This window comes from Lolium rigidum, chromosome 5, assembly GCF_022539505.1.
Source record: "Lolium rigidum isolate FL_2022 chromosome 5, APGP_CSIRO_Lrig_0.1, whole genome shotgun sequence".
Lineage (NCBI taxonomy): Eukaryota > Viridiplantae > Streptophyta > Magnoliopsida > Poales > Poaceae > Lolium > Lolium rigidum.
Window position 1 is genome coordinate 51,028,420 of NC_061512.1, and position 14,763 is coordinate 51,043,182.

Below are 14,763 nucleotides of genomic sequence, written 5' to 3' on the forward strand. Positions count from 1 at the left end.
GCAAAAACCCTCTTTGGATGTACTCAGGAGCGAAGGATGTCGACCATCTATCCAAGGATCTTTTCGTGAAGGACTTGGAGAAGCTCGTCCGAAGTTTTACCTTCTTGAGCAAAAAACACCAAGTCCCTTCATCCTTTCGCGTGGAGCCACATAGTGCTAGCCACACTCTTCCTGAAGTAAGTGTCTTCTTTCGGGTCAAGTTCTTTATTTTTTCGACTACTGTTGTTTTTTCCTTTTGTACTTATTGTCTTTTCTTTGTTTTGCGCCTTGCAGAATCATCAAGTCCTTTCTTCTCTCCTCCCACTACCTGAAGGTGGAGAGGTAGACGGTCGATTCGTTGTTACTGACGATTCGCAAGAATCTTCTCTTCCTGAGAGTGAAGCCGCGGAATCACAATAATCTGTGGGTTCCTTCGAAAAAAAAACGAAGTCAGAGCAACACTCTTGCGGAAATTTGCACCATGCAGCAACCGTCCAATTTATCAAGTGGTTCTAATATGGATTTGATCTAACATTAAGAAAGAGTACGGATTTAAATGATATACTTCACTATGAACAACGAAATTCACCCTGTAAAATGGAATTTTTGACAAAAGAGACCACTTAGCCCAGTGAATTGTCAAAAAGGACCACCTCTAAAAATTATTGTCAAAAAGGACCACCTACGTCGTCTGCCAGGTGACACGTGTCGCCTGCCGCCACAGCCGGAGGCGGCAGGGCCTGCCGCCACAGCCAACGGTGGCATGTTCACAGTATCCTGATCCATGAACAGTAGTCCGTTTTGAATTTTTTAAAACATATAAAAAAATCGAAAAAAATACCTACATGTAGCTAACTCTATGCACTACAATCGTGCAAAATATCACTGTAAAATACGTTGTATTTTGGGCTCAGTAAAAAAGACAAATTCAACAAATTTTGTAGCTAATGTGTACTGTTCATCGATCAGTTCATTGTTGGTTGATCACCGTGCACATGCCGCCAGGGCCAACGGCGGCAGGCCCTGCCGCCTCCGGCTGTGGCGGCAGGCGACACGTGTCGCCTGGCACGCGTGCCGCCACGACGTAGGTGGTCCTTTTTGACAATAATTTTCGGAGGTGGTCTTTTTTGACAATTCACTGGGCTAAGTGGTCTCTTTTGTCAAAACTTCTGTAAAATGGACTATTGTCCTAACACACAAAAGTTCACTACAGTATAGCATTTCAATCATGTGACAGGACTTAACAGGCCAAAGGGAAAACAACTTGCATACCGTCAGAGGTGTTTCCTATCAAAGTCGGTGTTTGCCAAAATAAAAGTATTAAGATTGTAATAAAACCTACCTACCCACAAAAAATAGAGATTGTAATAAAGCCTCTAAAGGTCAAAACGGAGCAGGACTTGGCTTCATTTGGCCCAGTACCTGACATAAGGGCAAAGAGGCGATTTCCTCAATGCCCCAATCTCCCCAATCTCCCAAACCCTAGCTGAGCACAAATCTCAATTCAGGCGCTCGATTACTGGGTTCGCCTCGCACCGATCTCACCTGTTGTTCAGACATGAAGGCTTGCAAGCAGATCGCAGCCATGGGAGCCACCGCCACCACGGACGAGGCCGACAGCAAGTAAGAATCCAAACCGAATCTTGTTTCTCTGATGCAAGAGACGCTGCTAGTTTTGGTGCGTCGAGCCGTCGATACATAACCTTGTGGATTCCTACGCAGGTTGGCAGCGAAGAGCGATGCAATCCAATTGAGGAAGGGGAAGAATGCCAAGGGCAAGTAAGAATCCAACTGGGATTTGACAATTTGGCACACTTTTTTTTTGCAATTTGATTATTTGCCACAGGAGGCCCTGTGGCCAATAATCAAATTTCAGAGAAAAGTGTGGCAATCGATTTGTTCGTTTGATGCAACATATAGAGGTTAATTTTTGGTGGTTAATTTTGGTGCGTCGACCCATGAGATTTTTGATGTTCCACGCAGGCTGGCGGTGAAGAGCAATGGAATAGAGAAGCCCAAGACCCATGACCTTTCCAATGTTACACGCGGGTTGGCGGTGATGAACATTTCACTGGACATGTCAGAGGATGAATTTCTTGGACTGGTCACCTACCAGTAAGATGAGATCCTCCACGTTTCAAATTGTTTTTTTTTTTTTTTTTGCTTTTCTGGACGGGCGCTGATTTATTTGACCATGATTTCGTTTGTTAGGAACATCTTCTGGATGGGCAACTTCAAAGGCGTGTATGACAAGCCGTCCGTAGATGCTGTCAGTTCGATCCTTCAGTGCCTCCTTACCTCTATCAGTAGGCATAATAATTTGTTTCCATTGTTTCGTGGATGAATTGACAATTTGTTTGTCGTGGAAAACTTTCAGATTCGTAGGAAAGCTGCTGAAAACTGGAAATTCTTTAGCGATTCGGTAAGACAGCTTTTTGTCTCCTGTAACTTTTGACGTGCTGATTTGTTATTGATACATACATGGATGGATCTGTGTGGCAGGAGAAGGCCCCTTATGTAGCCAAGGGACGTGTGAACAAAATGCACATCGCTGAGGCTCATGAGTACTGCAAGGTTGAGACAAATAGCTAGCGGCTTTTCCTATTTTTAGATGACTTTACTATTCTTAGCTAAGCATCCTCTGCAGAAAAATGATCTTTCATCGCATTATATTATTTCCAATAAAAATGGACAATCTCATCTACTTTACCTTTAATTGAAAGAATAATTAAATTGTTTGTGTTTGCACATTTAATTTTCTTTATTGTTGATCAAGCTTCTCCTTAACTTTTGTGCATTTCTTTCTCCTATAGACACTGAAGTTGAAGCGCGTGATGATAAACAGGATGATGAATCTGAAAATGTGAACACACCAGATCTCTAACATGTGTTTCAATAGGTGATTTGCATTTTCTTTGTGCTATCTGTATATCTTTTTGATTTGTTACTCAATTAGCAGGTAATGCATGTTCTCTTGTTTTGTTTTTAAGGTTTCTGTTGTATGGACTAGCTATTAGATTTATACATATGGCTATGAGTTAGATACCATACGCTCCCTAACTCTATGAGCCTCTAATATGCATGTTAATACAAAGTCAGGCTCACATGACTTGATTATCTTGAAAGTTCAGTATTCGCCTCTGATGGAGGCATGGATGTTATCATATGTTGCCAAAACAGAAGAACATGATTGTCAGCAATAGAAGTAGAACTTGTGCTGACACATTAACTTAGTTCTATTCTTGGTCATTCAGTGCTTCTATTGTTGGTTTTGTCTAGTAACAATGATGAAATATTTTAGGTTTTGTTCTGATAACCTTTCTTATAATTCCCACAATTTGTTAGATACCATAGCTCCTGCTCCAGATTGTTTATGTTGGTGGAATACCGTTGAGCAGTGTCTACAATGGTTTATAGGTGGCATGCTATTGGAATCGGTTTTGGTTTGGCCTTATAGATGGCAAGGAAGAAGGGTCATAACTTAGTACTGTGCTGATTAATTTTGTTGTGTTTCTGTAGAACAAATTAGTGCTCTTTTGCTATTGCGTACATCTTTTGTTGATAATATCATCCTTTGAACGCCACCATACATCACTGATCTAGCAGTTTCATTTGCTTTTGGTATTTATTTGTTGTTAACTGACATGTTATTAGACTGTATATGAGGAAGGCAAACTCTTTAAAAATCCAACTAAAATTTTGGAATCATGAACTTCTACATGTTCCATTGTTTCAGTAGAATTATTTATGTGTGAGCACCGGAGTATGGAACGTGATGCCAGTCTCAACGCAACTTTGTTTACTTGCAGAAACGCCTTCGTAGATCCCGCAATTACTGCAACCAACTCCACAACCTAATTCTGTCTGGGCCAGCACTTGGAGGGTTTGGATGTAGGTGCAGTTCAAGCTGCCATATGGACAATACCAGTGTTAAATATGTGTGCTCCTGGCTTTAGATGTTGAACTCTTTCTGCATATTGCGATGTTTGCTTGGTAATGTTGGACTCCCCTAGCGTAATATCTAGGGTTTCCTATCCTCCGACGGCGACCCCGTCGAGAGTCTGCAATTCTCTGCCATCACGCATGGCATCGTCGAAGGATCCCGCCGGGGAGACGGGTGGTTCTAGGACAGCAGATCCACACGCTGCTCCCGGGAAGGAAGCTCCGTCTGAGGCCGTGTCGGGTTCTCGAAGCTCTGTGGAGGATCTGCTAGGGCGGCTCAATCTGGAGGAAGAAGAAGACGCAGGTTTCGTCTGGGAGGATGAAGTGAACGAGCCGGATGAAAAGGCGAAGTGGCTGGCCATTGCGAAGGTTCACACGAACCGTGGCTTCAGCCCTAGCGCGTTGTTTGCAGATATGCGATCGGCGTGGAATTCTGCTCAGGATGTGACGTGGAGGAAGATTGAAGACAATTTGTTTACGATCCAATTTACGTGTCTTGGTGATTGGAATAAAGCGATGAATCAAGGCCCTTGGGTATTCCGAAACCAGGCGGTGATAATAGAAGAATACGATGGATTCTCAAACCCTAGATCGATGATCTTGGATAAAATTACGGTTTGGGCTCAGGTATTAAAACTGCCATATATGTTGCTGAAGGAACCTATTATCCGTGGTATATGTAAAAACATGGGAGAGATCAAGGAAATCCAAATTAAATTGCTAGCTGGATATGTGGGTGAATTTGTAAGGATTCAGGTGAGAATTGATGTGAACAAGAAGCTTACTAGATTTGTATCGGTGACCAAAGATAAGCATAAGGAGTGGTATCAAGTTAAGTACGAAAAACTGCCGACTTTTTGCCACAACTGCGGCCACCTTGGACATTGGCATGAGGAGTGTGGTGATGGAGTCCACGATGAATCGAAGTTTGCATGGGGTGACTTTATACTAGCTGTGGGAGGCAGAGGCCTGGGTAGAGGAAGAGGAGGTGGTCGTAGCTTTCCAGGGCGTGCTCCGTCAATGGGGAGAGGAAGAGGAAGGATGGGAGAACAGAATGCAGCGTGGGAGGAGCAAGATGATCCTGGAAAATCTGCCTTGGTAGAGACCAATTTGGGAGAGGGTTTAAACCCCAGGAAACGACTGAATTTTGATGTTTCTGGCACTAATGAAGGGACATTGATGTTAGCTGGTCTGGGGAACAAGGTGTCAGACATAATTGGGAAATTTGATAATGGACCTACTATGGATGTGCAAAATGTGGAAAATACCCCAGGCAAGGTACAACCGCCAAAGAGGACAAGGAAGGGAGATGGTTCAAGTGAAAGTGGAGATCTAACAAACCCATTATCGACGGCCTCCGGGATGGAGGCTGTCCGGGAGCAATGAAACTGTGAAGTTTGAATTGTCGTGGCCTCAAAAAGGCTGCGGCAATTAGGGGCCTGCTCGATGTTATTAGTAGACGGAGCCCCGACATTGTATTTGTGTTGGAAACTCACCTTGAATTGTTTCCAGCAGAGATGCTTTCTCTGCTTAGGAGACAACTGCGTATGGATTTCAAAGAAGTGGTTGTTAGCGATGGGAGAAGTGGGGGTCTGATTATTTATTGGAAGAAAGAGGTTGTGTTGTTTGTGAGGGACAAAACTGAGAACTTCATAGATGTGATGATTGGGGTTGGACCAAGACAATATATGGCGGTTTACTGGCATGTATGGCGAGCCGAGGTGGGAACATAAACACTTAACGTGGCAGAGGTTAAGAGATTTAAGCTTGATATCCGATATGCCATGGTTAGTGATGGGAGACCTGATCGAATGATATTCTATATCAGTTTGAAAAAGAAGGAGGGAGAAGACTGTAATCTGATGGACATGGGATATACTGGAGATAAATTCACTTGGCAGCGTGGCAACATTAGAGAGAGGCTAGACCGGGCTCTAGCAAATGAGGCATGGAGTGATAAATTCCCTGACGCATGCCTTCATCACCTAGACTACTACAGATCGGATCATAGACCGATTCTGATGTGCTTTGAAGAACCAATGGTGGAGGAAACTCGGGGGCCTCCTGTTTTGCGTTTTGAAGCACGGTGGTTAAAGGAGAAGAACTTTATGGATACTGTGCAAGGTGCTTGGAATTTAAGTGATCCGCTAGATATGAATCTCCCATTGGCGGGAAAGCTGGCGAAAGTTCATGATCATCTTCATAGATGGGACAGGTCGGTTCTGAAAAGAAATAAAAACACTCTGAGGAAAACACAACGCGAGCTCGAAAATGTAGTGCGCCAGTCGATGTCCCCAGAGAACCTAGCTCGCCAGAAGGAGTTAGCGGATGAAATTGAAAAACTCCTTGAAATGGAGGAGATGCACTGGGCTCATAGGAGTAGAGTTGATTGGTTGAAATATGGTGACCGTAATACAAATTATTTTCATAATGCTGCTTCTGCTAGGAGGAAGAAAAATCGGATTAAAAAGCTCATTGATGATAATTGGAATCATATTGAGGAAACAACATACTTAAACCCTCTTATCTCTGATTATTTTGCAGGTCTGTTTACTACTGAAGTAGATGAGCCGGACCCTGTTTTATTATCTAGAGTGATTCCTAAAGTTACTGAACAGATGAACAATGGTATGATAGGTGATTATACACCAGAGGATGTAAGGAAGGCCCTCTTCTCCATTGGAGATACAAAAGCACCTGGGACGAATGGCTTGCATGCACTTTTCTTTAAGAAATGCTGGGGTATTCTTGGGGATTCAATTGTAAAGGAAGTCCTGGAGGCTATAAACAACAAGTTGATACCAGAGGGCTGGAATGATACAGTTATAGTCCTAATTCGTAAAGTGGACTCCCCGGAGAAAATATCCTCTATTTTTAGAAATCTAACTCATAGCTTTCTTAAAAAAGATTATACTTTAGAAGGGAGGTAAAAGTAAAATAAAATCTATTTTTAGTTATAAAAATAATAATTCGTATTTTATAGGTCTGCCAAAAGAAAATCCGAACCAAATCCCATAAAAGTTGCAAAACCTCATTTTTTTAAAGCACCCGTAAATCCATACCAGAAACTCATATTGCCAGTTTCTCACGTAAGTTTTACAACGCCCATATACTAGAAAACGGTTGGCGGGAGGGAAGTTTCAGCCCAACTGTCATCGGGCATGCTTCGGAGTCACTTGAGAGTTGAGTCTGACCAAATGGTTCCACATCACGCCGATATTAACCAAATTTGCGTAAATCTTAGGTTGAACCACCCTAATTGCCACTGATTTTCACCAAAAGGGGGAGCTTAGACCATGGAAACATCTCTACCACGAGTGCTTGGAGGCCAGCGCAGGACGATGTGAGGGGGGTGGCCTCCGCCCGTGGTCGACCTGCTGGAGTGAGTGCGCATGCACATCACCCTAAACTCGGGAAGAAGACGACCAGACTCGGTATGGTGGTGAGATTGGGTTGAGAATGTTTAGTTTGATAGTTTGCGTATGAGAGATCTATATTACTGGAGTTCATGGGGTACCTTAAAGCACTTTTACCGCATCACTTATATACGTTTTAAGGGATGTCGTTTTCAGGGATATGTTAGAGATGCTCTTAGAGCAACTGCAACAAATCGGAAATTATTTCCAACATGAAAATGTGTTGATCCATTTATGCGACAGGGTAGGGCATCCATTTCTTCCTATCCATAACACACTTGACTTTTCAGCTCATTTGCAGGTAGGATACAATTAGAAATGGTGCAAGTGGGAGACTATTAGGAATGGGTGCCCTATATGCTTCGCTTTTTGATTAAGTATCTATAATGTAAGCTTGTCCGTGTGTAAACTCTTGCATCTGTGGCCCGATATGATATCTACGTGGAACCTTATGCTTAATAAATTTATGCAATATTTATCCTTAGTTGTTTGGGATTATACTAGACACACACCACCGAGACGAGTCGGCAAGACGACTAGGTTCCACCTATCGTGGAGCATAGCGATGGTAAACCGACTAGCACCGGTTGTGGCAAAGAGTGAGGCAAGTCGGACTAATTAACTCAAAAAATTTTATAGCTGACTTAAGCAATGAAATCCTTAGATGTACTTGAGTTGATCCCACAATCTGGAGTACAATAGCCGACTTCGAAGCCACTCAACGACCATTTTAAAAGAGATTGGCGACTAGTTATAAATCTAGCTAAGGGAATCATTGATATGCTAAATATTACACCCGGTAGAGTTCATTTTTCATGATATCTATGTTTCCATTGTCTTTCTATTCATTCAATGAAAATATATAGGGGAGACTTACTTTTAGAAGGTTTGTTGTTGCATAATACTCCATTTCATCTCAAATTCTACAATTTATCACACATGTATTACCCATGAGCCAGATTTCAGATTTAATGCCTCTACAACTGTGGGGAAAGCCAGAGACTTCTTGAACGATTCATATATCATTATCAATATCTTGGATAGCATTAGTAGCATGTAGAAGGGAACACATTGTTTGTCCTTACGAGTTGAAAGTGGAAAGAAAGCAACCCATCGTGAGGAAAGGGAAGAGGGGTAAAATGGCTTGTGTGTGCCATCTCAGTAAGCGGCGCAACTACTAGTTTGTTTCAACACAAGCGGGTTCTATGGATTTGCTGCACGGCTCTGTGCTAGGCTCTTTGAAACATTAGAAACAAGTTTACTATTGAAGGGATGTTCCCCTTGTAGGCTCCCGATGGTCTGTATAAAATGTTGTTGTATCTACATGTGTGGAAACCAGTGGCTAGGAGACAAGATCGAGAGGCGCTAGAGTAGATTGATTTCTGTGTTAAATTATCTGTCAAATCTAAATCTGATGGATTTGAATGGTTGCTTGTGCCGGTGTATGGGGCGGCATAAGATAAACATAAACATGAGTTTCTAGCTGAGTTGGTTTGGACGTGTGATTCTGAAACCTTACCAATGCTTTTGGCGGGGTATTTTAATATTCTAAGGGGACCAGAGGATAAAAGTAATGATAATTTTAATCCTCGTTGGCCATTTATTTTTAATGCAATCATCGAAAATTTAAATCTACAAGATATTATGTTGTCTGGGAGACAATATATATGGTCTAGCAGAAGATCAACTCCTACATATGAAAAATTGGATAGAGTACTTGCTAGTGTAGAATGGGAACAGAAATTTTCTTTAGTCTATGTCCGGGCTTTGACTCGCTCTGGATCGGATCATACGCCTTTGTTGATTGACACTAGTCGTCAGGCACACATCGGAAATAAGACGCATTTCTCATTTGAGTTGTCTTGGTTTGAACATGAGGGATTTGATTGCAGCCGAATGGGCCGCAGGTCCCGTTGGGAAAACTCTTATCCAAACTTAGCAAAATAAGATTAGACATTTGCAGCTTTTTAAGGGGTTGGGCAAAAAATTTAAGTGGGAGATATAAAAAAGAAAAATAAAAACTTTTGGTTATCATTGATGCTTTGGACATTAAAGCAGAAACTATACCGTTATCAGCGGATGAACGGAATGATTTAAAATTGGCTAATGAGAAGTTAAATAAATTACGTCGGGAGGAAGAAATTAAATGGGCGCAAAGAGCTAAAGTCAAATATATCCAAGAAGGAGGGGATAATACTAAATACTTCCATTTAATTGCAAATGGTAAACATAGAAAAAAGAAAATTTATCAATTGGAGCAAGAGGAAGGTACTATTGTGGGAGAGGAAAATCTAAAAGTTTACATCACATAATATTATAAAAAACTGTTTGGAGAATCTGCTCCTAATTCGGTTACTTTGAACGAAGATAGAATTGATGATATTCCGCAATTGTCTGCGGATGAGAATAGCCTTTTGATTGCTGACTTCTCGGTGGAGGAGCTCTGTAAGGCTGTTTTTCAGATGGAACACAATAAATCTCCGGGTCTTGATGGCTTCCCGACGGAATTTTACCAACACTTTTGGGAAGTGATAAAAAATGATCAAATGGCTTTGTTTGAGTGCTTCCAAAAAGAGAGGTTTCCTTTGTATAATCAATTTTGGAGTTATAACTCTCCTTCCTAAAAAGGAAAATGCGACACAGATTCAACAATATAGGCCTATTTGTCTGTTGAATGTTAGCTTCAATTTTTTTACTAAAGTGGCGACAAAAAGGGTTTCTGATGTAGCACAGAAAGTCATTAGACCGACACAGAGACGTTTACTCCAGGGAGACACATATTAGAAGGGGTGGTGGTTCTTCATGAGACTATACATGAGTTACATAGGAAAAACCTAGCGGTGGGTAGCTGCACACCTCTTCCTCACGTCACACCTGTCCACTTTGGTCAAACATAATTAACGCCCCACCCACTCGATTAATTAGCGTGTGAGGAGAATGTGGCCGTAAAACAGAGCCAGGCCATTCCCCGTCCCAAGACCGGCGGCGACGTCGATGCTCGAGCGCCAGAAACTCCTCCACAACGTCGCCACCCGCACCTCCCCAGCGCCAAGACCTCCTCACATCACCGCCACAAGCACCTCATGGCGCCATCAAATCTGGCCGTCGCCCGCTCCTCGTGCTTGAGGCGCTCGATTTGGGGCTCGTGCCATGTGCGCGTAGGACTGGAACCGCCCCGACGCAAAGCTTGACGAGGCGACCTGCACAATCTCCTGACGCGCCAGCCTAAGTACCCCGCCGCACAACGTCCGCCTAAGCTCGCCCTATCCTCCTCTGTTTCACATCATTAATAGCGGCAGTTGAGGAGATCGAAGCGAAGTTTTTTTCCGAGTTATCGACGAACTCCAGTAGTTGAATCGAGTTCTCCTGGAATTGGATGAGCGTTGGTTTGTACCGACTTTCCGCAGACGAACTCCCGCAGGCGCCCAGATCGAGTCAACGGGGGACCGGGGGCGGCCACGGCGGTCCAAATCGCCAATGTCCTCTACTCGGACTCGCCGCGGTCGTCGGATGCTCGGGGAGGCGTTGGTGGCGTCGCTGGGAGGAGGTCCTGGCGCACAAGAACCGGTGGCGCCGCCGGTTGCGCCTCGCGTGTTGGGGACGGGTGCGGAGTTGCAGGAGGCGCCGTGTCTGGGCCAGGGCGCTGCGGCAGTGAGGCGCACGCCCGCGCGCGTGGAAGCTGGGGGCAAGAGTGCGGCTTGGTGGCTGGCGCTGCCGGGAAAGCTAGCTCGCGCTGTGAACGACGGCGGATCCGGATGAGCTCTTGAGCGGCGTTGACAGGCGGTGATGGGCTGAAGGCCAGCGTTGAGAGCAGTCAATCCAGTGATTAACTACTCGGGTTACTGTATGGTGCGTGGATGTATGGTGCGTGGGATACCGTCAAAGGGGAAGTGAATATGTACGAATCTGCAAGCAGATCTAAGGGGCAACGAGTGTATGCGTAGCTACCCCCGTGGGCAGCGAATCCACTCTCAAAAACCTAGATGGGGTGATTTTTAAAATTAATTTTGAAAAAGGCATACGATAAAGTAAAATGGCCATTTATGCAACAGGTTTTATGCATGAAGGGTTTTGATCCAGCTTGGTGTGATAGAATAAAATATTATGTGCAAGGCCGAAGTGTGGAAATTAGGATCAATGATGATATTGGTCATAATTTCCAAACTAGGAAAGGGTTGAGGCAAGGTGACCCTTTGTCTCCGATTATTTTTAATATTATTACGGATATGTTAGCCATTTTTATTGCGCGCGCTAATGATGATGAAAAAGTTGGGGGATTGATACCACATTTGATTGATGGTGGAATTTCAGTTCTCCAATACGCTTATGATACAATCTTGTTTATGGAACATGATAGTGCAAAAGCGATCAATATGAAGTTAATACTACCTATCTTTGAACAATTATCTGGTCTAAAAATCAACTTTCGTAAAAGTGAAATATTTTGTTTTGGAAAGGCTAAAGATATGGAACACTAGTATAGAAATATTTTTGGGTGTAAATCTGAATCCTTACCTTTTAAATATTTGGGTATCCCTATACACTATATAACGCTCAGAAATGCGGAGTGGAACCCCATTGAGTGTCGATTTGCATCTAAGCTAGGTTGTTGGCGTAGCAAAATACTCTCTTACGGAGATAGGCTGGTGTTGATTAACTCTGTACTCACGAGTTTACCTATGTTTATGCTTTTCCTTTTGGAAATCCCAGTTGGAGTTCGGAAGCGACTAGATTATTATCGACCTAATTTCTTTGGCAATCTGATAAAAATAAGAAGAAGTATAGATTATCGAAATGGAACATTATTTGTAGGCCTAAGGATCAAGTGGGACTTGATATTGAGGTAAGTGAGCTAAAGAATAAATGTTTACTTAGTAAATGGTTGTTTAAACTCCTTTCTGAGGAGGGTATGTGGCAGCAATTGTTATTTAATAAACAAATACTAAAAAACAAAACACTTACTCAAGTTGAAGCTAAACCAACGGACTCATCCTTTTGGAAAGGGCTCATGCATGTTAAGAACGACTTCTTTAAAAGAGGATACTTCAAAATAGGGGATGGGACAAGTATGAGGTTCTGGGAGGATATTTGGATGGGAAACTTGCCTCTTTCCCAATAATATCCCGCGCTCTATAATATTGTGCAACATAAAAATATTTTAGTATCAACAGTATTTGCAACAGTGCCTATAAATATTTCTTTTAGAAGAGATTTGAATGATCATAAATGGCTACAATGGTTACACCTTTATCAACGGTTAATGACAGTTACTTTATCGGCTGAATCTGATAAGTTTATTTGGAGACTTACTGATTCCGGGGTTTTTTCAGTCAAGTCTATGTATCTTGACTTAATGAATGGGCATACTGTATATCTCCGGAAATATCTATGAAAATTAAAGATTCCCCTATTAAGATATTCATGTGGTTTCTTAGTAATAAAGTGCTTCTTACGAAGGACAATCTAGCTAAACGGAAGTGAAATGGGTGTCAAAAATGTTGTTTTTGTGATTCTACAGAGACCGTTAACCATTTGTTCATCGGCAGTCCATTTGTAAAATTAATTTGGCGTATGATTTACCTCTCTTATAATATTTCTCCACCATCCAATGTTACTAATATGTTTGGTAAATGATTGAATGGAGTACCAAAGATTGATAAGCAAAAGATTCGCATTGGCGTCTCTGCGATTTGTTGGTCAATATGGACAAGCCGCAATGATATCATATGCATTCTGGTACTAATTTTTTACAGGTTATCCGACGGGCTGTTCATTGGATTCAACAATGGGTTTTCCTTCTTTCACTGGAGTTGCGGGAGGATATGGTTACTAGGTGCAACCGGATGCTAGTGGTTGCTCAGGACTGCTTTTTCCAGGCTACTGGGTGGCGAACATCTTAATAGAACTAGAGGAATTGTAAAATGATTTAGAGATATAAATATACTACAATTGACAGTGATATTTATCTAAGTGACACAACTTCGCACCAAAAAGTTAGCATGGATGCATCCTCTCAATTCCAATCTCACAAAACTAAACAGTAGCATATACTTCTATAGTTCATTCAGGTGCTTCAGAAATGTGCATCTACAGTTTCAATTGCTTAAAATAGATTACATTACGATTTACATTGAAACTCATTTGAAGTGGGCTACAATGTGAAATAGCACTGATGCATCTCCTCAATTTGAACTACCAAAACTGCAGCGTACATTTACATTTCATTCAGATGATTGAGAGTAGATTACATTAAACCTTGAGAAGCTGATTTCACAAACAACAATAGCTAAACAATGGCAGATGGTAAGAGCTGATGAGCCCAAAACATGTCAAATTTGACATTTTTATCTTCTACATAAATTGTAGCTGCAAGAATGACTGTTGGATGTCCACCACAGCTACGCTAGGTAGGGTAATGGTTACACGAATGGCTCAGATACAATACAAACTGAACCACTGTAAGACCACACGACTTGGTTCATGTATAGGATTTTGTTTTTGAGAAATGTACATGGATTAGTGCCTCGTATGGAGGTGACATCAAGATCCTGCAATAGGGAAATAGAGAAATAATCATGGATTAATGCTAATCTAGTTGGCTTAGTGAGGATGAGGCGTAACAAGTAGTACAAAAGAATAATTAATCCAGGATAAGCATGATATGACAACAGAAGGCTTCAGATTAAAAGGAGAAAAAAACCACAGAATAAATAAGAGGGTTATGGTAAATATAACACAATTCAGCTGTTCATCTTGTGTTGTAAGAGCCCGGGGTGCTAGTGCTCGTTCCTGTAAAGAAAAGGTGAGTGAACAGCCCACCTGTTTCTCACCGCATAAGATGGTCCTCGATAAATAACTTCAAGAAACAACATGTATGTACCAAAATCAGGTGTATTATTCCCAATAATGTAAGTGAGGTCGTCATAAAACAGAACGTGGTTCCTTGCCAAATCCAGTTCGCCCTTGATATATGCACACACACCGTATAATAATTTTCTTTGAGGAGAAAATACATATTGCTTTCATCATGTTTCCTTCCCTGCAACTTCCCTTATCAAATTTGATGAGACCAAGCCAAACTGAAAGAGAAGAGGTGTATTCGTGCCGAAAGGAAATATACAAAAGGGCCTGAGGTTCAAAAGAAGAAAAAACCAATAGGATACCAATTAGAGGACATGAAAATGACCAAATTGATATAAATATATAATTAAATAGGAAGCAAATAAACATTGGAAGGAAGAAGTCCAGTGACATACCAAGAACAAATTCGCTTGTACTTTGGGTCCGGTATAGTATCTGGCGTAGATGTCTTGGGGAAGAACTGCGTCAATAAAAAGAATTGCACCAAATAAGAATAGTGTGAATTCTGAATTTTTTACGTTGCAGGCACTGGATATGCAAGTGGATATGGGGATTATCCAACGGC

The 14,763-nt window shown here is 42.0% G+C and overlaps 1 protein-coding gene across 2 annotated transcripts; it reads left to right on the top strand.

Moving 5' to 3' along the window:
* Positions 1-1,382: 1,382 nt before the first annotated feature.
* LOC124655111 lies at positions 1,383-6,570 on the top strand. 2 transcript variants are annotated; one of them, XR_006988574.1, is made up of 9 exons: positions 1,383-1,602; positions 1,702-1,758; positions 1,963-2,094; positions 2,191-2,248; positions 2,357-2,401; positions 2,482-2,553; positions 2,793-2,878; positions 3,789-3,874; positions 6,466-6,570. XR_006988574.1 is itself a non-coding variant. In XM_047194069.1 (8 exons), the coding sequence occupies exons 1-7, from the start codon at positions 1,538-1,540 to the stop codon at positions 2,844-2,846; spliced, it is 483 nt and encodes a 160-aa protein (XP_047050025.1). In that variant the 5' UTR covers positions 1,383-1,537; the 3' UTR covers positions 2,847-2,878; positions 3,789-4,716. The 2 variants fall into 2 exon arrangements, 1 of the variants encoding a protein (XP_047050025.1); XM_047194069.1 differs by lacking the exon at positions 6,466-6,570 and having other exon boundaries at positions 3,789-4,716.
* Positions 6,571-14,763: the final 8,193 nt, after the last annotated feature.